The 24,467-nt window shown below is 31.6% G+C and overlaps 1 protein-coding gene across 2 annotated transcripts; it reads left to right on the top strand.

The window, feature by feature from the left end:
* Window positions 1–11,132: 11,132 nt before the first annotated feature.
* LOC145319345 (methylcrotonoyl-CoA carboxylase subunit alpha, mitochondrial-like) lies at window positions 11,133–17,565 on the top strand. Of its 2 annotated transcripts, XM_080161425.1 has the most exons (9): window positions 11,133–11,227; window positions 11,796–11,926; window positions 12,868–12,951; window positions 14,767–14,838; window positions 15,186–15,299; window positions 15,660–15,821; window positions 16,211–16,299; window positions 16,743–16,849; window positions 17,425–17,565. In XM_080161425.1, exons 2-8 carry the CDS (start codon window positions 11,852–11,854, stop codon window positions 16,834–16,836), a joined length of 690 nt encoding a protein of 229 aa, XP_080017551.1. In that variant the 5' UTR covers window positions 11,133–11,227; window positions 11,796–11,851; the 3' UTR covers window positions 16,837–16,849; window positions 17,425–17,565. The 2 variants fall into 2 exon arrangements, with proteins under 2 accessions (XP_080017551.1, XP_080017552.1); XM_080161426.1 differs by lacking the exon at window positions 17,425–17,565 and having other exon boundaries at window positions 16,211–16,277; window positions 16,730–16,851.
* The last annotated feature ends 6,902 nt before the right edge of the window (window positions 17,566–24,467 follow it).

Genomic DNA, 24,467 nt, shown 5'->3' with positions numbered 1-24,467 from the left:
TTTATTTTTATTTATATCCCCCAATAATTCATTAACCTACCCCCACATTTTTGGGGAGTGCATTCTCTTCCGCGCATTTATAAATTATATTATTTTTGGTGTTCGATTAAATAATATAATTTTCAAAAGCTATAATGATCTGAAATTTACTACTTTATTATTTTCTTGTTTAATTTTTTTTAGGAATATGTATATTGTGTTAGTATGCTACTTTAATAATTTTGATAATTATTCACGTTATTGCGTATTTGATTATTAAGCACACAAATTTTGATTCCCTTGATTTTATTATCTATATATCTCCTTTTCTGTAATCATTATCTAATCTTTCAATTTTTGCTTCCTTTTTGTTTATTATTTAACTTGATGTTATCCTTGTGTTTTATTCACTGTGCACAAAGTATCAAGTGGTATCCTAAACCTCATTAACAAGTTATTGAAGCAGTTTATAGCAGGGATCTAAGGGGATAAGACAATGTACATCCCCAATGATATACACAAAATTACCACTTCTGTAGATTAAAATTAGTTGTTGAAACGTTTAAAACACTCTACTTAATGAATCAACCAATCAAAATTCACTAAAGTCCCCTAAGTTGTAAAGTCAACGAATAAGAAAATGTTATTATAAAACTTTGGGGACTAGTGTGATAAACAGCCCATTGTCCCCTCTCTCTCTGGGTTTATAGTGTCTCCAATAAAGTGGACAAATATTACTACACTTGGCTGAACTATCCCGATTGACGTCATATTAGGAGGGAATATGACTTCAAATAAAGTATCCTATTATATAAAGTAATAAGCTTTTTTTTTGGGGTATAGTCCCTTTCGTAACATCGCGCCTTATGAGGCGATTCTTCATATTTTTCACAGTAGCTTTTCTCCTATTTCTAGCCCCTGCGGGGCCAATTAAATAACCCTGTGGGGCAATCAACTAACCCAATATAACCTAACCTAACCTAAAATAACCTATAAAAAGCCATTTTAAAAATACGACGAATCGCCCCATATGGGGCGATGTTACGAAAGGGACTATTTTCTCTGTAGGGTATAGTCCCTTTCGTAATGAAGGATCTCACTAACAGCTGAATCGATTTAGTTCTCCTTTTCAAGGAATCTTCAAATATGTCCCAGGATGGTTTTAGGCTATTTTATTTCCGGATTTAAGTCTTGGGGTTGTTTTAGGCCATTTTTTGCCATTTTCTAGCTCTTAAAATACAGAGCCCCTAGATGCTAAGGGCGCAGCCGCTAGTGACTTCAAATAAAGTATTTGAAGAAACAAAACAGAGATTGACGTCGTACAGACATCCTCTAATCCTTCATCCTAAGAAAGTAACAGGATGTCTATTTGTTTGTTTGTACCGAAGGATCTCGCTTACCGCTGAACCGATGTGGTTCTCCTTTACAGGGTAGCTTCTCATTGGTTCATGGGAAGGTTTATAACTATTTATGGGAGAAAGAGAAATCGCCATAAGAAAAAAATTCTCCCTCCCCCCTTATTTTTTAAAATTACAAAATAAAGTTAAAAATGGGTGAGGGGGGTTCGCCCCTTTGTTTTACTTTTTCTTTTAAAATCTAAAATAAAAAATTGGTTTGTCGATTTCAACTCTCCCTCCTCAAGTGCCTCTAGAGGCTTCTAGGGGGCGTAGCCGCTAGTTACATATATGGAAGAGAAGCATCGTTTTTAAGTTTCCCTAAAAATATTTTGTATTAATTCATTCATTATCATTTATTCTGATTGATCTTTCCACCAAATACGGTTAGCATCAGTTATATTAACAACTCTAGCTTATTACCAGGAAGGAGGGGACATTGGGGCTGTAAATAACACGGGTACCCAAAGTTTTATGACTATCTTATCTTATTCGTTGGGTAATTGGTAATTTGGGTACTTTTATTAAATTTTGATAAAACAAAAATTTAGACCAATAATTTTATTCTACAAAAAGGTTAATCTTGTTCTTATTAATTGGGGATGTTGTTAATTTATCCCTGAATATTAAGAACTCTAGAATTTGGGGATAAGAAAATTTTCATTTTTAAAAACGAAGCTTTTCTACTTTTGGGGAAAGTTTGTCAGTCCGTTACGTAGAGCTTTTGATTTCGAATTTTATTTCTCAACCGTAACAATTATCAGAAAAAAAACATTACGTTTGTAAACTTAAACTTTTTTGACAAATATTTTAACGTAAACAAATTTTCTGTATAAATTGACCTATGAAATATTGATCCATAGGACAATTAGGCACAATGATGTGAGCAAAGCCTCTTTACCTATATTCAATTCAATTCGGGTGTATAGATTCATGTATTTGTATAAGTATTTGTATGTTTATATTGGAAGGACAAACCTTTAACGACCATTTTGAAATACAACTTTATTGCTCATATGTTGTAAAACTCGGATTTTAGAAATGACATAATGACCGTACCTTTTATATCATTCTTTTTAAAATTTTGTTCCTGCTTATCTTTTATCAATTAACCTATCTATCTTTCTTTTCATCCAACTAACTTTCTATCTTTGTTTCGGTCTAACTTGCTATCTATCTATCCAGCTACACTGATTGATCTTTTGAACCTAATACGGGCTTTGAGCAACGCTTTGTAATATGTAATCTACAATATAAAGTTATTAAAAAAAGACTGCCAGAAATGTCAATTTATAGACATCAATTGTTTCAATTTTGAAAGAATCAAACATCTATTTGAAAATTAACAAACATACCATACATTTATTCAGCAAAATTGCTTGAAATGCAAGATATTCTACTTTACCATAATCACTTTTAGTAACAGTCTTATAATTTCTAACCTGACTAAAATATAATCCAAACATCTTAACTAAGAAACCCGAAATATACAATGATTTGGCTTGTAGAGAGAAAAAGCATATTCTAGAAGACAAATAAAGTTATTGCATAAAAGCAAATAAAAAAAATCTATAAAAAGAATCCTAAGTTTGTTTCTCTACGTCTAATAAGTCATTTTTGTTTAAATAAAGGGAATATTAGTATTTGTGGTTTTCTTAATCGCATACAGTTAATCTATGACTCATATTGTCTAAATAGAACAAGCATTATGTCCATAGATAGCGCAGAAAAAAACCAATATATTAATGAAACAGTAGTGTATTATACAGTAAATTGCAGATATGAGTAGATTACTGATCAACAAATTTTGGTTTAATGGTTAGGAATGTTAAAAGTTATAATCCAGTTTTTCAATTTAGAGTTTTAAATAATATTCTATAAAAAAAAAACTAAATTGGATCTAATTTGAAACAACCCTTATCCATTATTTGAAAAGATAGTTTTACAGCCCTTATCCTGATATATGTGAAACAAGGATGACAACAGCCATTCAAGTCAAGAAGCTTAACAATAAAACCCGACGGTAAATTATAAAGTAGATGTTAATTCTTCAGGGAAATCTCCATTAAAAATTTCAAAAGCTAATCTTTATTGTTGGGTAGAAAATTACATAACCACCACCTAAAAACATTTTTACTCCATAGGATTAAGGATATACAGAAGTAAACTTTGAAGATTTATCAGAGAAATCTTCACAATAAAAATAAAACTTCTATCTTCAAAACAAGATAAAATATTCTTGCCCCCCAATACAATTTAAAGCGGACAGTTAGAATTATAGAAAATCTATTCTTATAAATATAGTGAACTATATAAAGTATACTAAAATGTGCTGTATGGCAATAAAAGGTAAAATATTTTACAATTTTATACACATAAAACATTGTCTGATATTAAAGTGTTCCTTAAAATATATTTAAATATCAATATATTTGTACACCGATGATAAACGTACTTGGGAGATATCAGGAGTAGTAAAACGCTCAAGGATCTTTAAATTTCATGTGGTAAAAAATGCAAATGCTTAAATTTTTTTTTACAAATTAAAGAAGTTATAACATATTTTTATATATTATTTATTAGATTCTATGAGATGAATATCTATGCATTTTGATTTAAAATAAAAAAATAATTTTGAAATGAAAAAAAATTACATTTTCCTATGAACACTTGTTATAGGGTAGGGGGCAGGGAAGCAGGGAACTATCAATAATTAATCTAAATTATCTTCCACTGTACAATCTCTTAATATTTTGATCTCCCATGTACATTGAATATAAGCTAAAATAAAAAATATAAAATTTTAGACCTAATATCCTATCCCTATTTTCATGGTGGGGGGTAAGTTTTATGCCTTTAATACCAATTTAAATTTTATTACACCAAAACTTTAAACAAAATTATTTTATTCATTTAAGATCTGCTTATGTGAAGTCGTAAAGAATAGTTTTTTTAGCCTTTTCCCCTACATATGAACATCTTTTAAGTACATTGTTATTATTTACATTTAAAAGCTTCGTTACTTATGAATGTTGTCATTCTTGTTTGCTAGTTAATTGCAGGAATCTAAAGGAATAAGTTAATGGCCGATAAATTGATGTAAATCCCCAAATTTAATACACAAAATTTCCCCTTCTGTAGATTACAATTAGTGGTTAAAACGTTTGGCCACATAACTTAATAAACCAAGCAATCAAAGTTCATTAAAAGTCCCTAAAGTTGATAAGCTATCAAATAATAAGAAATCGTTAGTATAAAACTTTGGGGACTAGTGTAATAAACAGCCCTTTTTCCCCACTCCCTCTGGTATCAATTTCTGAACATGATTCCTGTAACTGTTGTATGCATTGTATTGAAATTATAAATATTGATTCAATTAAATCTCAATTTTCCCCTCCTTTGATAAAACTATATCATATCGAGAGGGACTAGACTCTCAAAAATATTGGCCCTAAGTTTATAATAATTATTGACTACCGCGTATTATAGACAGCTTTCAGCGGATAGTAAAACTAAAAATAACAAAAATTGTCTGTAATAAAAATGTTTTAAGCTTGTTTTTATCTTTCTACATTTGGACAATTTATTAGAATACTACCCCTCTCCTTAGATAAAAATATATACGATATTGGAATTTTACTTAAAATTTTTCCAAATTACTTCATATTGAAGTGCCCTTTGTTCTGTTTTATAAAATATTAATCTTTATTTATTTACGATTTTATATTCTTAAAGCAAGAGTGACAACATGCATATAAGCGTAGCCAGACGAATCTGACAAGAAAACTTTAACCTTTATAAAGTAGCAACAGTTTTAATCTTAAATATATTTTGAAATTGTATTTGAACGGATTTTGCCTTACCCACCCACTTTGAGTAATATAGATACTGTGGTTGTAATAAATTATTTCATCGTTATAGGAATCAAAGGTTAAAAACTATAGAAGAAGATAATGCCAGTTTGATAGTTTTAGCTTGGTGATTCTGTGCCTCTTTTGGATAAATCTATTCTTGTTTATTCATCAAAATTTATCCCAATCGATAAATAAATACTTGGATGTTGCACCAGATTTTCTTGAAATCTAATAAAGTTATACTACTCCCATCCACAACCTTTACCCCATCCCATCACCTCCTTCTAGATGAAAGAACGGACCAATAAATAAGGTCCGTATTGACGATAATATAAAATATTCCTCTGTCAATAAATGCTATATCAATTTTTATCTCTTATGAAAAATATTTGATATTAAACTTTAAATGGTGTGGGTTCAGAGTAGTTAAACATCAAAATGACCTAAATATATTTTTTAGAAATTGGACTATATGAATAACATTAAGCCCCTCCCCCCAAAATTTTTCTAATGCGTAAAATTTTTATTGGGAGGTTCAGGAGGGTAAAATTCCCCATCCCCCTTAAATGTTAAAGAATTAAATCACTTATAACCCCTTACTGAGTGATACCCACATTTGAATAGTCTTTTACATGGACAGATGGCACAAATCTAAATCCAAACTTTACTTGCCAAATCAGGAGTTTAATATGGTGTACCATAACTTCAACAAAAATGTGACTTTTAGGTCATATTCATAAATAACATGTTATTTTCGCGACTCTATAAGATCATATTAGAATAAACAAACATCTTATTATCTTCATATGTAAGAAATATTGGCAACGCCTCTTAAGGGACGTTTCGTCGTATGTTCACAGTAGCTTTTGATAGGTTATTTTATGTTAGGTTAGGTTAAGTTGGGTTAGGTGATTGCCCCGCAGGGTTAGAGCCCCCCTGCAGGGGCCTAAAAAAATTAATAATATATTTTGTAGTTCTATATATTCATTTTTGTAAAAAAATTTATATTTTAATGTATGGAGCTTATTATGAATGGATTTTAAAAAATATATTCATAATCTAATTTTAAAACTCAGTTTTTTTTTAAATTGAATGATTCTTAGTAGAAGCTTGTTTTTGATTTTTCATATACATTCATCAAAAATATACAAATACAAAGAAAAATCAATAGATATACAGGACAGGTAGATGGATGGGTGGGTTTCTAGGTCAAAGATAGATAGATTTAATGAAGAATTAATAAAAGGATTGAAAACTAGATGCTGATAGATAAATTAATATAGAAGAATGATATGGATAGATTTATAGATGGCTGGTTGGATGGATAGATAAATAAATGAATATATGATGGATAAGGGATTGCTAAATGGATAGATCGATAGATGGACAAATGGATAGATGGATTGATATATAAATTGTTGGATTGATATATAGATGGATCAATAGATAGATAAATGAATAGATGAATAAATAGATGGATACATGGATAGATGGATAATTGGATGGATGAATGGATAGAATGATAATTAGATATATAGATACGAATAGATAAATAGATGGATGGATAGATATATTGTATGCAAACAGATACCAGTAGTAAATAATCAGATTTCCAGATGCAAGTTTGTTTACCTTTGGTTAGGGATACAGTTTTAAATAAACAAGGACGATTATGTCAAATAATAACAAAGCTTTTTCATACATAAAGAGAGAGAGAGAGAGAGAGAAGGAGAGAAAGAAAGAGAAAATATAAGAGAGAATTTTGTTACGGAATGTAAGAAGAACAGACAGACAGTCAAAAAGACGTAGTGAGACAAAGTAATTTAAAAAATCAGCCATGTAACGTCAGGGATTATCAATCTCTTTTTTAAGGGTTTTCTTTCCCACTTCTCCTTTCATCTCCCTCACGACGTCACATGGCTGATATTTGAGTCACTTTGTCCCACTACCAGAAAGATGGACACAGCAGTTACTTATAGATCATCATTGCTATTAGTAGAAGAAATGTTGTTAAAACTGTACCACTGTAATCCTATGTGGTCCAATAAAATTTGGTACGCTAAGTTATTGGCAGTTTGTTTTATAATATACTTTTTAACAATAGAGTTCAAATCTTTAAAATACTAGAGATATACTTTTCAATAAACTATAATCATAGTTAATCTTTCATAACTTATGAAGCTCTTTATAGTGCCTATAAAGATGACGTCATACAATACAAATGACCCAATCAACCACTGGGTTCAGGTAGTTATCAGGGTTAATTAATAAGATTACCCTATTCAATTGAATTTAGAATATAGATTCGTAGGACGAACAGGCAAAGTGTTTTTAGGAAAGGGTAGTTCTTACCTTCCAAGACAATTTACATTCCTTTCAGGCTGGAGGTGCAACCAGTCCATTAGTTGATAATCTAGTTAGATCATCTCTAGTATTTAAGCAAACATAAATAAACACACACACACACAAGCTGTGGGGGTCCTTAATCCTTTTTGCCTACAGAAGTCGTCAGTGGGGGTAGCGAAAAATAGGGCGTTCTTACGAAGATTTTATATTGTTACACAGCTAAAATAAACTTCCATTCTAGAAGTGATAACCTCCAACTAAATATCATATTATAGATTTTCTGATTTCTAAATAAATTTTTCCTAATTGTAGCTTATGGCAAATGATTGAAAATTTAAACTTTTTCATCAAAAGATGCTTACATACATACTATACTAGCACAATAATTATCCTTTATATGTTATGTTTATATTCCATGGCTGAATCCTCTTACCCTACATGGTTTATACCTACAGTGCTCAAATCCTGCGGGGCCACTTCATATCCAAATAAAAATATATATATCCAAACCAAACCTAGCCTAACGAAAACACTTTAAAATAGGATTTTCTGTGTTATACTAGGCACTTTCTGCAGAAACGGCTTTAACAAATTTGTTGTAACTTTATAGCGTTCTAATAAAAAGTATAATGCTAAATCATATATTTTTTATGATATAAACATTAAAAAATGTACAAAAGTTTGATGTTTCTGAAACTATTTGCTACCATAAAATAACAGTATTATTTAGCTTTTGTTGTGCTGTTTTGTTTATAGATTCCTCTCCTAGATGATATGGGCGCAACCACTGCACTGGTATAGTGCATAGGCATTTTTAAAGGTAATTCAATTTATGCCCAATTACTAATAATTTCCTGTTAATAAATTAAATCAAAGATGGCTAAAAATTTCCTCTCACAATTTTCCGATGACAGAAAAGTCTGTGATCTGTTTGTGTACAGTACATATTCTGTACTTAAAGGTACTCCGCGATCTTTCTCAATTTTAAAATGTTTAAACAAAACTGAATATTTTATAAGCAGATTTTTTTTATGTAATTGCACTTTTTATACCTACGTACATTCTCAGACTACTGAGTATCTGTTAACCTAATACATGTAATTTCATTTTCTGGTTTACCATGTTTTTAATTCTAGTTTTGTAATCCCAACAAATTTAAATTATCCTTTTGTAATGTAGGTATACATACAAGTTCTATTAATTCCTACAATATCTTATAATATATAATTTTTTTTTTATAAAGCTAGAGATCTCTCTCAAATTGCTGGTCCACTGGGCTTCTATTGTTTTGAGCGCTTCTTATAAAATTAGTTTTAATTGAATAAGAATCGTTGCATAAATTTTCGTCTAGAAAGGGTTAATCTCTTAAATTGTTAGTTTAATTTAACGCTACAAGGTGCCATTTGTTAAAAGGAAAAATACATAATATTAGATTAATAAACATATAGTATTAATATTAATTGTGTTTTCATTTATAATTGTTTATTTTCTAAAAGAAATTTAAGGGTAAATATTCATCATTAAGCCTGAAAATAATATTTCTCCGATGTTCTCTAAGTAAAGCTGGTATAAATTGTTCATCCATTGTATATTAGCTTATCTACTGTGTGTGTTATGGCAAAAGCCTTTCCTCTTTGAGATGCTAAATGCATTATTTTCCTATAAAGTGAACGGCGCTAACATCGGAGCATTCCCATTAAGTATCTTATCTGAAAATACTAAGTTATGCACAATACCCCCTTCCTTACCCAGGTTCTACGAAATACCAGAAAAAAAAATCGTTTTACCAGAAAAGTGGTAAAGCTGGTCAACCTGGTAAAATATACCAGTTTCGTGGTAAATTTTACCAGCAAAAATTTTAGCCAAAAAATTAGTCAAATTTTACCATTTTTTTGTAAAATTTGACGAAACAAAACCCCGTTTTTTGTGTTTTAAATTAAAAACAGCTCTTCATAATCAGTTGTAGTACTTTAAAATAATGACTTCTATACAATGAAGCCTAAATTTAAAATTTTTTTTTTTTTTTAAATTTTACCACTTTTGGAAGTTTTACCAAAAATGTGGTCAATTTTACAACTCTATTTTTCAGGTTAAGTCCGAATTTTCGGACTTAGACAAAAAACGCAATTTTGTCAATTTTTACCAAAAAGTTGGTAAAATTTGACAAGGTATTTTTTTAGGCTAAGTCCAGATTTTTGGACTTTAACAAAAAAAAAACTTGGTAAAATTTGACCAACTTTTTGGTAAAAATTGACAAGGTAAATTTTTAGGCTAAGTCCAGATTTTTGGACTTTAACAAAAAAAAAAACTTGGTAAAATTTGACCAACTTTTTGGTAAAAATTTTTACTTTTTATTGAATTTTTTCGCATAAAAGAAGCTAACTTTTTTTTAAAACCTTGAAAATTATTTCATCATTTCTTTTAAAACATCCTCCCGCATCGTCAAAAATATATCAAATTTAATATTTACTTATTTGAGCTAGCTTCATACGAATTAAAATTAAAAGAAAAAAAATCCAGGTAGGTGTGTTTACGCAGATGTGCCGTGTGCATTTCAATTTATCGATTTTTCATCTTTAATATAAATATAAGCTTTCGTATATTCCCCTGAATGTTTCTAAAAGAAAGACAGAGATTTCGAATTATAGAGTAATTTCGCTACAAAACTTATATTTTTAAGTTTTGAAATTTATGGCACCTCTGTGCGCGCATGCGCACTATTGATAAGCTTATGATTATTTGAATATAGAGTGCCAAAAATAATTATTAGTTTTGATTCAATTTAATCAAATATTTTGAATCAAGAAGTAAATTACTACTCAATTTTCTCTAAATATTTAAATTTGTAGAATTTACAATTTGTTTGGAAGATTTTTTTTAAGCAAGATGTTTAAAAATGTGGCAAAATTGTGGAACAACAATGTTTCATGATTTCTATATTTATGTTGTCTTTGCCAACCGGAAATACCACCGAGATGGGTTTTTAAAAGATGAATGCCACATTTATTCGGCGTTTTTTAGACATTGATTGATTGAACGTTGACGATAGAATTTCAAACAGAGTATATAACATAAAAATACTGAATTTTAAATTATTTTTTAGCAATTTTTCTAATGTCTAACACAGCTCTAAAAAGATGCATTAATTAATATGCAGCAAAAATGGATTGAAGATAATCTTTTTTTTTTCTATGAAGGCCGTACCATCAAAAGCGAAATAATTAAATAAATCATTGTATACTCTTTTAGATTTTGCGAATGTCGCGCTTGTTATTCATAGCGTAAAAAATGTCGAAAAAACGCGGCAATATCTTTTAAGAACCCGGCCGGAAATAGATTCATTATATGTTCATATATGGTTAACAACTATATATATATTTAAATATTTTTTTTTAATATTGAATGCACTATATTTTTTTATATTCTATCGAATATATATTTTATATGTCATTACAAAACTATATTACATTTAATATTAACATTAAAAAAAAAACATCAATTTAAACTTTCGTAACCCTGTATTGGCTTCAGAAGTACAGTTCTACAGAAACCACGGTCCACGCTTGATCTCACCAGCATGGCTCTGCCTAGGCTTAAAATTAGAAAGGCCAGGGTATTATTAGTGGTTGAAAAGTTTGTACATTATTATTACAGGTATTGTGTCTTTAAAGGGACTGTGAACGTAAATTTTTCTCATCTTAATATCAAATCTTAACATTATCTTATTCATAATATCTCACAGATAGAGCAAAACGCGCTTTTGTTTGCTTAAAAAACGGCTTTTTCCGACGATTTTTATAAGGTACAGGGAAAGGAAGAAATTTTCCATTATATAAAATGTCCATTAAATTGATTTTTTGGTATTATCCTTTTTTGTCTGAAGCTTAAGATCTCGGAATTTCACCTTGCATAGAGCATTCGTAAAATGTACTGGGGTGCCCTTTCTTTACTGTTTAGTTTTAATAAGTTAAACCTTACCTAAAGACAAAGTAATCAAAAATCACCCCCCCCCCCTCACCCCATTAATGAAAATTTATTTCAAAGTAAGGGAAGAGTGGTTTTCTAGGGGCTGGGTTTTCTCTGCTTGAGTAGACACTCTGAGGGAAACCGCGAGAATCCTAGTGCTCTAACTCTTTTTATTTGTTTCCTAAAGTGGCACCTCCGCCCCAACCCTTCCTTTGTTACCTACATTTTATTGTGTTTTAGTCAAAATTTATTATAGGTATTAAAACTGTGGCAGTTTACAGTGACAGCGACAGAAACTCTTTGCATGTAGCCATGGCGGACGAAGCTGTTAGAATTGGTCCAGCTGCCTCACAACAGAGCTATCTCAGGGGAGATACTATTTTAAAGGTATATTATACCAGAGAGAGGAGATACTGTTTATTAAACTAGTGCCAAAAGTTTTATAATTACGTTTTCATTTTCGTTGGTTTACAACTTTCGACATCAGGACTTTAGTGAATTTTGATTGGTTAGCTCAATAGGTTGAGTGTTCGAACGTTTCAACCACTAATATTAATCCAAGGGGTAATTTTGTTAATCATCATTGAGGATTTACATCAATTTATCGACCATTGTTTTGTCTTATCCCTTTATATCTCTGACATTATACTGTTAGGTATTAGTTTTAGATGGACATTACAAGAATTGATTGATTAAAATAATCCTTAAATAAAAGTAACAGGATGTTTGTTTGTCTTCGTTTGTAGCGAAATATCTAGCGTACGTACACGTCTCTCCTCTACATTGAAGCTTATTGTATGTCTCGGAAAGGTTTTAATTTATACATGGATTTTTTTATAGGCCTAAGAAAAATTACCCCAAAAATTTTATTTTTTAAAAACTTTGAAAAATTAAAATTCAAGGTAGTGGGTCGGCTCTTTCCCAGCCCCCCCCCCCCTCCCCACACCTTTCACATTGCAAAAAAATGGGTGTTGTTTTTTGCTTAATGGTGTGATTGATAATTTAAATTGAAACTTGGAAGAATCTACCTATTAAGATTTAGAATAACTCTTATATGCATCATCCTATTATATAAAGCAGTAAGACTTTTTTTCTAAATAACTACTGATCCGATTGGGTTCTCTATTTTAGGTAGGCATCACATAGGTCCTGAGTTGGTTTTATTCTATTTTCTGATCATATTTAAGCCTTAAGATGGATTTTTTACTTTTTCTATTGAAACTAAAATAAAAAAATGTTGGGATCTATTTCAACTCACCACTAACTCAAGTGCCCCTAGAGGCCTCTAGGGGCTTAGTTACTATTGACCATACACTGTATTATCTTAGGTTGCGGCGGAAACCGGCTCCGATGCTGTACATCCTGGCTATGGATTTCTCTCCGAGAATGTCGAGTTTGCTAATCTTTGCCAGGTAAATGCAGGGAGGGAGGGGACAATGGGCTGTTAACTACACGTGTCCCCAAACTTTTATAATAACGTATTCTTATTCGTTGGCTTAACAACTTTGGGGATTAAGTGATCTCTGATTGGTTGGTACATTAAGTTGAGTGTCCAAACGTATCAACCACAAAAGGTAATCTATGTAAGGGGTAATTTTGTGTATCATCAATGGGGTTGTACATGTACAGTACATCAATTTGTCGACCATTGTCTTATCCCTTAAAGGGCGAATATAGGTTTGATATAATATGAGCTTATTTCAAAGGTGCCATTATATAGATTATAAATAACTTAAGGATATTGACATATCTAATTGTATAAGTCTGTTTATAGCTTAAAACCTTTCTAACTCAAGATAATATTATGTAATAAGTGTGGTTCCCTAAGAACTTAATTACCCTAGCATCACACAAGGCTTTGTAGCAAGGTTGAATTAAAAAGCTTTCGTTAAAGGATAGTCGTAATAACGTGGAAACTAATTAATCAGGGGTAAATATACCCATCTTCTACCTTAATACAAATTATATAAAGTAAAATATTTAAAAGTTTAAAAAACCATCAAATAATGTAAAAAGTAAAAAAAAAATAATTGATAAAATTTTCTTGGAGGAAGAATGATTTCAAATCCCTGTTTTTTTAAGGTTCGTGTGTGTGTGTGTTAAAATTGCGTACATTAGGGTTTTTATATTTTCCAGAATTAACCAATGATCTTTGTACAGAAAATAAACTTTAAGACGTATTATCTACCCTCGTCAAAACTATTGGTGCACTTCTACGCAAATTATTTCTACGCTTTTTAAAAATTGAATCAAAGAGTATATAATCTAAATTAATAAACATTTAAATTATCATTTAAGATGCGTGCCATTGTAATAGTCAATCAAACTTAAGCAAAATAGTCAAAAAAAAGTCTTGTAAAGGGCTAAAATAAACCGTTTGTCGTCAATCTCATTTATCATATGTTCAATTGAAACAGAAAATTGCAAAATCTACTTAAGGATTTTTTTGAATTTTTAAATTTGGCATAGATATTCTAAAAGTATGAAATGGCACCTTTCATATAAGCTCATATCATATGGAACCTATATTCGCCCTTTAAGATTCTTGGGTAAATGGATATATTATTACCTGGATGTTACACCAGTTTTTCATGTACTCTAATAAAGCGGTACTCACAGCGGGCTAAAATAAAGATACACCCTTATTCCTCCCTTACAACACCCCCTTACCTCCTTCTGGGTAAACGAACTGACCAATATATGAAGTCCATGTTAGGAACCTAAATTCATGACAACAAATTTCCATGATATGTCATTAATAATATCCACGTGTATTTTATATCCCTGGACAGGTAATATTTTCCATTTGACTGCAGGGAGGGAGTGGATATTAGACTGGAAGTTATACTGGTACCCAAAGTTTTATAAGCACGTTAGCTCACAACTTTAAATCTTGATTGGTTCATTCAAACTAGCAGTGTCTGAACTAATCTAAGGTGTTGTTTTGTTCAATATATTTGGGGATTTATATATGTATATTTCGTTCATTATCTTGTCCACGGTCATTAGTGTGAGGAATGGGGTTGACAACACACCCCTTAAAATTAAAATTATGTAGATTCCCCCCCCCCGTTTTTTAAAAACCTCTAAGATTACATCCCTTCCCGTAAAAACCCTGTGCACGCCACTGTACTGCTTACGTTTTTTTCTGGTTAATTTCAAGAATGTAATATTATATTAATAAGAATGATACCTACCTTTTAATTTAAATTTTTTTTTTTTATCAGGAGAAAGGAGTTATATTTGTTGGTCCACCGTCCACTGCCATTAGAGATATGGGTATCAAGTCTACATCTAAGGTAAATGATAGAGTAGCTACTCAGGAACTTATTTTGGTTGATTTCAAGTAGAAAGAAATAACACTCTATACTATACCGGAGTAACAGGATGTCTGTTCATTTGTCCTCTACGATCTCAATCTTCTGGTCTTCCATAATTTTCAGGGAATGTTTATGCTGTTTTTTTGGCGGGGGGGGGGGGGGTATGACACCGCTTCTTGGAAAAATGACCTCGAATATTTTCATTGGTAAAAACCCTCCAACCATCCTCTTTTAAGACGAAACACAAGTAGGCTCTAGGAAAAGCAACTGTGTATTTAAAAGAAGTCTGTCGTTACAATTTTTCTAATATTTAACCTGTTTTTTAGATGATCATGGAAGCCGCTAACGTACCTGTAATCCACGGTTACCACGGAGAGGACCAGAGCCTGGACACCTTGAAGGCGGAGGCAGACAAGATCGGGTTCCCTGTTATGATCAAGGTGGGAACAAGGACAAGTATGTCCACATGTACCGCAATAAAATAGTAAATAATATAAATATAAAACAGGATGTTTAATATGGACAATGACATAATATATTTCAACTTCAAGGCTCGATTATAACATTATACCTTAGGTATAATTCTGGGAATCAATGTTAAAAAAAAAAGGAATATGTAAGTTATATAAATTATATATATGTATGTAAAGAAATGTAGTGTTATATTTTTCTACCATTGTGTAATGATATATAGTACAGTCAGACGGAGTGACGGCATACCTTATTGTAGAGTAGCTGCTAAATTTTATATTGTTTTTATTTTTCTACCTGTGGAAAACTGTTATTTGATATTGTCATAGGCTGTCCGCGGAGGGGGTGGCAAGGGTATGAGGATTGCCATGACCGCTGGCGAGTTCGAGGCCCAGCTGGAGTCTGCCAAGCGCGAGGCGATGAAGTCCTTCGGTGACGAAGTGATGCTCCTGGAGAAGTTTGTTGTTGACCCCAGACACGTAGAAGTTCAGGTCAGTTTTGTTCCAGGGGAAATTATCAGGAACGCATGGGCTTTTTATTTCACTAGTCCCCAAAGTGTTATAATAACGTTTCCTTATTCGTTTGCTTAACAACCTTTGAGACTTTTATTTAATTTTAATTGGTTGCTTCATTATGTTGATTGCTAAAACGTTTCTACCACTAATTGTAATCTTCAGAAGGGGCAATTTTGTGTATCATCATTGGGGATGTATATCAATTTATCGGCCATTGTCTTATCCCTTTATATCCCTGGGAAATTATACTTGATTAATGCCTATGGAGAGAGATGGTTGATTTAAAACGTAGTTAGACATTTGTATAAAGTTCCAAACATTCTTACTGCCTTGCTAAAATCTTCTAACAACCTATCTCTATTTAGGATGTACCCAAGCCTGGTTTTCACTGCCTACCCCAGCGGGCTGCCTTGCTAAAATCTGTGCTCAACTTCTTAAAGAAGGCTATTCAGGAATGGGTTATTAAATGATTTAAGACGAAGTAAAATATTGTTTAAGTTAAAAAAAACATTGTACTAAAATAATTTACGTTTCTGTAGACACAATGGGAAACTTTGGATACCATTATGATATTTACACCATATTTTACCCTCCCTGCCTGGGGTTTAGGTCTAAATTTATCTAATATTAGTACTTGTTTGGGACAGGGATCTAAAGGGACAAGACAATGGCGGATAAATTGATGTACATCAGCAATGATGATACACAAAATTACCCCTTCTGTGGAGTATAATTAGTTGTTGAAAGCTTTAGACACTTAACTTGATTAATCAACCATTCAAAATTCAATAAAAGTCCCTAGAGTTGTTAAAGCAACGAAGAAGAAAATAAAGCTTTGGGGACTAGTGTAATAAACAGTCCACTTCCTTCCTTCATTTAATCCTCCATAACTTAGGACCCCGCGTTCCACGACTCCATACGCCACGTGAAGCATATAATCAGTAATGCCGAGTACTATCCTGTTCTTGTTAGCCACGGATGTTGTTACTGATTATGTTTTCCAGGTAAGCTTTCCCTTTATTTTTTCTCGTTCTGCGTTTTCAAAGATGTTTAGTTAGATAAGTTTGCTGATTTTTTTGCCACGTGTCAAGATGCCTGTAGGAAATGAATGAGGGGGGAGAGGGGGAGTCGAACCTACACACTTTTATTTTTGCTTTCAAAAGAAAAAATTTAGGTGTGAGAGTAAGGGGGGGGGGAAGTTCTGACACATTTGCGTAAACAGCGAGTATAGGCTTTATCTTTGGGACGGACGGACGGACAGACATCGTTCTACTTTGTATTATAGATTAGATATTTAGTAGGGAGGGATGGGACATTGGGCTGTAAATTACACTAGCCCCCAAAGTTTTCAAATAACATTTTCTTATTCTTTGGCCTAACAACCTTGGGTACTTTTATTGATTTTTTATTGGTTGGTTCATTAAGTTGAGTGTCCTAACATTTCAATCACTTATTGTAATCTACAGAAGGGGTAACGATGTGTATCATCATTAGAGATGAACATCAATTTATCAGCCATTGTCTTATCCCTTTATATCCCTGTACTTATCTAATTAACTAATGAGCAATTTTATTCCAGGTTGAATATCAGTGATACGAGGTCGAATGGGGCCGGTGCCCAGCAAATCCAGGAGGTTGCGCAACAGTTTTCTTCGGCCAGAGCAGTAGAATCAAGAAAAATATGTTTAAGTGTTTCAATCAATAAAGATAAAAATGAAAACAATTTTTTTTTTATTTTTGCGATTTGTGTACAAGCGATGTTTTTCTATAATTAAGGTCGTTTTTTACCACTTTCTCGTGATTTTTACCACCCGTTTTTACCACATTTTTTGGTAAATTTTTACCATATTTACCCTATTTCTGGTAAAATTTTACCAATTTAGGGCAAAAATATTACCAGGTGTTGAACAGTTTTACCACTTTTTCGGTAAAATCTTACAGAAATTTGCGGTAAATTTTACCAAAAAAGTGGTAAAAATTGGTCAAAATCTGGTATAAATTTGCGTCCTAAAATGGTAATATTTTACCGGAAATCTGGTAAAATTTTACCGATAATTGTGGTAAAAATCGATGGTAAAAAGCGTCTCGCTATACCACAAAAAGTGTTTTTACCACGGTTACGGTAAAATTTTACCACCTTTTAAATCGTATAGGCTGGTAAAATTTTACCATAAAAGTGGTAAAAACTAGGTTTTTTTATGGTATTAATTCCGTCCTGGGTATTTTGGAATAAATTGAAACAGGAAGGGGAAGAAGTTTATTTAGGTTATATATACTGGGTGTAGCCCCGCTGGGGTTGTATAGAAAAAAATACTCGGGAAAGCATTGAAAATTGTTCAAATTAGAATACGTAATATGTATTCATATAGTTTACCCAGTTACCTTGTATAAGATGAAATAAAGAATGAGTACTGATGGATATATTAGTCCTAAGTACATATAGTTTAGCTACGCTGCTAAAAAAGACTAAAGGCACGAAAGTTTAATTCTAAAATATTAGAAATTCTAAATTCTTTTACCAACTTTGAAGAGGAAATTTTGAAGGGGAGAAAAGGTTAGAAAATATAAATTTAAAAGGGTAAATAGTAAAAAGATTGATAGATAAACTGTTAGGACAAATAGATTTATATAAACATCAGGGAAAAGGGATATGGACTGTAAATTACACTTGTATCAAAACTGTCATAATCAAGCTGGATCAACAACTTTGAGTACTTTTACTGAATTTTGAAAGAATATTTCAAAACTAGTAGTATCTAAACGTTTAAACCAATCTTTTATTTAATCTACATAAGGGGTATTCTTGTTTATCATAATTTGTTATTAATATGATTTTATTATTCATTGTTTTCCCCTTTAGATCCCATGAAAACATTTACAATTTTTTTTTCCATAGGTAGCGAAGCAAAAAACAGACACGCAAAGGTAGCTAGTTAAAAATGACAGTAAATTGAAAGACATGTAAAGACAAAATATTTAGATTAGTGGAAATGTTTTAACTCTTCTAGTTGAAACAAACTATACAAGATTTGATATTGTACCCAAAATGATAGAATATAGCTGTGGGCACCAATATGATATACTGAAAGATGTCACTACCCAGCTGCTCAGACACTTTAGACTCACGGTCGTAAGAACATCCAAATATACAAAAACTTTAAAAACCAACAATCAACACACTATCCATCCGTTGTCTCTGTATCCTTAGAAAATCTACACTTCAAATGACCATTTTAAAACATTGGTGTTACTTCATTTCCACGCAATTGAAAATCCTTCCTTTATAACAAGATTATTTTTAATAAATAATAGTTATTCATCACATCATATAATAGATAGCTTTCCTCGAATATTAAAATGAAAAAAAGATCAATTACAATTTAGTTGGCTCTCTCCGAGAAGGGACGAAGGCCCAGGCTAACTAAACTGGAATTGATTTTATGATATATTTATTTCATTATTCTTGGAAAATTATCGATAATACGATAGAATACATGACTTTTTTTCAGCATGGCACAGAACTGATTCTAATCCAGCGGATATTAATTGTTTTAGAAGCCAAAATGAAAATGTCCTTTTTTGCAATTAAAGTGAGAGAAATATAAATCTGTACATACAGAAAGTGTAACATGTAACGTCATAAAAATACGTCTAAATTCATCTCTTTTTTTTTTAGGAATTTCCTTGCCCAGTTCTCCTCTCATCCTTCCTTTCAAGACGTATTTTTATGACGTCGCACATGACACTTTCCGTATCTCCTATAAATCTCAGTCCTTGGTGTTTAATCGTCTTGATTGAAAAGAACACAATATTAAACAGCTACATCATTGATCTTTTTTTGCAGTTTTGTATAAACATACTATTAGCAATCTAAAGAGTTTCTTTGTTTACTTTTAGAATTTATTTCAAACTGTCCACTTCAGGAATAGTCCATTCTATCTATCCTCTATAATAATTTTTGTATATTTTTAAAATTTTAAAATTTCTTTTATTCTTTACTTATTTTTAAATTCAAAATATCCCATTTTGGGGCGAAGCCCAAACAAGACCACAAGCAAAACACATGAAAATAAAGAAAATAAAAATTTTAAAAAATTATGAAATTCTAAAAAACCTGTAAGGAAAAGCCCCTAGATGCGAAGCCATTATATTAAGTAGTAAGGTTTTTTTGCTTGAAGCCTAATACCTCAATAATTACTGAACTGGGTTCTTTATTTTAGGTAAGCTTCGCATAGGTCACGAGATGGTTTTAGGAAATTTCATGTTCAGATTTAAGTTTTGAGATGGTTTTAAGAAATTTTTCAATAGACTCTAGATGCTAGGGGTGACGTCGCTTGTCTTTATTATAAGTAAAAAGATGTCTGTTCGTCCGTCTGTTTGAAGCTTAAGATCTCGTTGACCGCTAGACCTTTTAGGTTGTGCTTTACGAGAAATCTAAGTTAAAAGTTAGAGTCAGTTTACGTCAATGACGGATGACCTTAGTTATAGAGTAGCTCCGCTACTAGAATTATAGCAGAAATAAAGGAAAACTAATATAATATTAATGAATTATAACATTATAACTTCTATTTATAGAATGCATTTGATTGTAAATAATTTATTTGAATTGTTAAGAACTTTGTTTGTATTATATAAATGTAATGTATGGTTTATTTAAACTTGCGGCTACGCTCCATAAAAGCCTCTAGGGGCACTCACGGAAGGAGGGGTAAATGTCGCCCCCCCCCCTCCATTTGCAATTTGAGTTTTAAAAAAATGGGGAGTGTCAATTTTTCTTGGGCGGGTGAAGATACCTACCCTCCCCAAAAATAGTTGAATACCTTCCCTGGACCTATAAGAACCTTCTCTGTAAAGGAAAACTATATCAGTTCAGCGGTTGGCGAGATCCTTTGCTACAGACAAAAAAGCTTACCACTTTTTAAAAATAGGATTGACGTCGTATATGTTGGCCTTTAGGTGCCGAATGGATGGACCAAGAAATACTTTGCCCGTAGCATCGGGCTCAATCGTCCCAGGAATCATCTGTTTACTAAATAAACCAAATACATTAATCATGATAAGATTTAGTATAGAGAGTTAAGGAAAATCTATATACACCAGCGGTTATGCCCCTAGAGACCTCTAGAGCACTTGAGGAGGAGAGAGTCGAATGTAATAACCCAATTTCTTATTTTAGATTTTAAAAGAAAAAGTAAAAAAAAAATTTTTTTTGTGGGGGTTGCCCCCCCCCTCATTTTTAATTTTAGTTAAAAAAAAAAAATTTTTTTTTTGGAGGGGGATTTTTAATTTTTTTTGAGGGTTGGGGGTGTCCCAACCCCCAAGAAAATAGTTATAAACCTTCCCGGGACCTATGAGAAGCTACCCTGTTCAGGAGAACCCGATCTTGAAACTTTATTTTATTATAAGGATTACTATTAAATTCGACTTACAGACGTTATAGAGTTGTTACATCACTTTGGAATTGGATCAAAGCGATGGGATAATTTTAACATGTCTTAAATTAGGACCAGAGCCACCTAAATAGGGTCGGTTAGCAAACTCGCTATGAAAAGAAGCTTTGCTTATGAAAGTTATACATATTTTTTTAGATTTGGTATTCAAAACATGTAAAACACCTTTGATTACACATAATCTTATCTTACATATAAATATATCTTATCTTAACAAAAGAAGGGTAGGGCAATTATGCAAAAATGTGCCACTATTTCCCCCCAATAATTATAAGCTACTAAATGGTGATTTTACACTTTATATTTATCTAAATCAAGATTTTATTAATTCTCGATTGGTTGGTTCAAATTAGCAATGTCTTAACTTTTCGACCGATATTTTTTTTTTATCCACAGAAGAGCTAATTATGCTTATAACATTGGAGATATCCATAAATCAAGCGCCCATTTTTAGTAGCGAAGCAAACAAATGTCCCTCCGTACGTCTGTCCGTAATTAAAGAATTGGGGGAAACGTGATTTCCTTGGCTTCTATTCAAGATAGACAGCTGAAATTTTTAGTGAAGATTCTACATATTTCCACCAAGTTTCATTCAGATTTGTATATTAATTGGGGTGCTAGATCGATTCCTAGATTTTTAGGTTTTTGTGATTTAAAGGTTGCGTGATTTCTCTATTTTATCAAATTTAATGATTTTTGTATGACAATGCATGCTATACAGTACTTTTTTTTCCAGATATCTATTCATAATTTTGGAGCTTCGCTACTTATGGATGTTGTCATTCTTGTTTGATAACATATAAAGATAAACAATTACTTGCTAAACCATATAAGTTGCGACTTTTGGTAGTCAAAGCATTAATAAAAAGAAATAAAATCTTACCGTAGACCCGTTATGGCACACCAGGTACAGAACCCGCATGGTAAAGGTACCCCGCAGAGTTAACTTTTAGGAAAAAACTACCCTCTTATTTTCTACTTATTTTAAATTAAGAGGGATGGGGTGCTCTACAGGTACTTTGAGGGAAAGCAAAGGTCTATTGAATTAGATACTATAGATAGTTATGTTTTACAACTATATAATTTACAGTATATTAATATAAAAAATTAATGTAGGCGTATAATGTGAGTTGTGTTACAATATTTCATTGTTATGAAGAAAAAAACAGGGATGACAACATTTACAAGTATCAACGCATAGAACTATGTTAAGATATAAAAAAATTAGCCATCTTTCTAAACAGCAGCTGAGAAAATCCAGCTCTTCCTTCAGTCTAACTTACAAAAATTAAGAATTATAGAGTATCTCCTAACAAAATTATACCTTTTTCTGGCTGTCAATAATGCTCAGTTTTTATATTAAAAATGTTAGTTTGCTTTATATATTTTTGTTCGCTCTTGCTTTAATCTATCCATAAATTAATATTTCGTAACCCTACCACAATATAGAAACACACAAAGAAAAAGAAAATGAGTTATTTGTGCCAATTTCATTTACATAACATCAAACAATAGACATAAAATATCTAGATGGTCCATCCCACCCTATAATTCGTTAAACTTCCAAACAGATTCAATAGCAGACAAACAAATTAGTTAACATCTTTTGCGCGCATTCAAGTTATAAAAGCAACGTATTTTTTTTAAAACTAATAACTTTCTCCTAAGGAATTCAACTATTCGTGGCTAACTTATATAGGTTTTGTCTTGTGCTTCACAGCTATACTAATAAATGATATAACGATATAATTTACCCTGGAATAGCGCTATTTTAAGAAATCCAGCTATTTATAACTCATTATGAAAACGAAATGAAAAAAATTAAGCTCCTACAAAATCTGTACACAAATACAGCCAATGACATGCCTGGAATGTACCTCCTCCTATTGCCTGATTTATGAGAGTATGTCTCTGGATTATCTCTATTCATCCAACCAAGACAAGTACAAGAATATACGTACAGTTTTAATGGACACAAAATATTATTTGTAAAATAAAAGTATTTACATCTAATCAAGGATGAGAACATTAAGCGACGCACAAAAAAATCATGGAATGGACAAACGGACATTTATGAAAACTGCTAAGAAAATTACAAAACCTTTAAAAAATAAGGTTCATGTCGTTTGAAGCATTACTAATAGACAGACTGAAAAAAACATAGGAATCTTTGATAAAAATTTCGAGTGTTTTTTTTCAATAGCAGCATTGAAAATCATATTTCCCTCCTTAGCGTTACGGACTGACTGACAAAGTGAGTTATAGAGTATCTATGCTATCAAAAATAAGAAAACATTTATTTTAATAAATTTATTCTTTACAGAATAGAGCTATTGCTCCTCAAGGAAAGCACCAGCCGTCAATTTTAAAATTTTAAACTGCGTGGTTTAATTTTTACTAGTCTAATAAGATTTATGAATGGAGAAAATATCTAAAAATAGTCCCTCTAAGGGGAAAATTTAAACGCAAATTCAACGGGCCTTTTGTTTTAAACAGAACAAATTTGATCAAATGCTCAACCATTTCAATAAAGTTAGAAAAGAATAGTTTTATTCCTTAGTAAATCATCAATAATAGTAAACAGTATGTGGGGAGTAAAATAGAGCGCGAAGCGCGCTTATATGTTTTTAGAACCCTGTTCAAATATTTTTCTTTTGTGAAAATATGTCTTTGATTCTAGTTTCCATAACGATAACGTTCAATAGCAACAAGATGTTTAAATTCACATTTTATAATTTGTTAATAACTAAATTTTATTTAAAGACTTACTCATAGGGGGTTAAACAATTTCAGGGGAAATCTTTCAGTGAGGTTAACTTTTTACCACTGAACCTTCCAGGGATTTAAAGGGATCAATTACCTCATGCGGGCGGGTATGACAACGGGCTATAAATTGATGTGACTCCCCAATGATGATACACAAAACTACAACTTCTGTAGATTATAATTAGTGGTTGAAATGTTTGAACATAAAGTTACTGCGCTAATTTCGAATTAAAAATTTGAAAATGATCTCTATCAGTAAATATGTTTGATGAAAACAGCAATTTCTATTTTAAAACTAGTAAACTATTTGCTCATACAGCATTCTTGTTTGCTGGGGAATTTGAGTAAAACAATAGATTGGCAGAGGTTAACTAACTGTATGTCTCCACCCCGAGGACCATGTGCC

Source organism: Acartia tonsa, chromosome 5 (genome assembly GCF_053477335.1).
Source record: "Acartia tonsa isolate MP-2025a chromosome 5, ASM5347733v1, whole genome shotgun sequence".
Taxonomy (NCBI): Eukaryota; Metazoa; Arthropoda; class Copepoda; order Calanoida; family Acartiidae; genus Acartia; species Acartia tonsa.
The sequence above is the reverse complement of the archived record's forward strand: the minus strand, read 5'-3'. Positions and strand labels throughout refer to the sequence as shown.

Coding starts and splice junctions, on each gene's coding strand:
- LOC145319345 (XM_080161425.1), top strand. CDS start 11,852: ATGGCGGACGAAGCTGTTAGAATTGGTCCAGCTGCCTCACAACAGAGC. Junction 15,822..16,210: donor CCAGACACGTAGAAGTTCAG/GTCAGTTTTGTT, acceptor ATCTCTATTTAG/GATGTACCCAAGCCTGGTTT. Junction 16,300..16,742: donor TTAAAGAAGGCTATTCAGGA/ATGGGTTATTAA, acceptor CATAACTTAGGA/CCCCGCGTTCCACGACTCCA.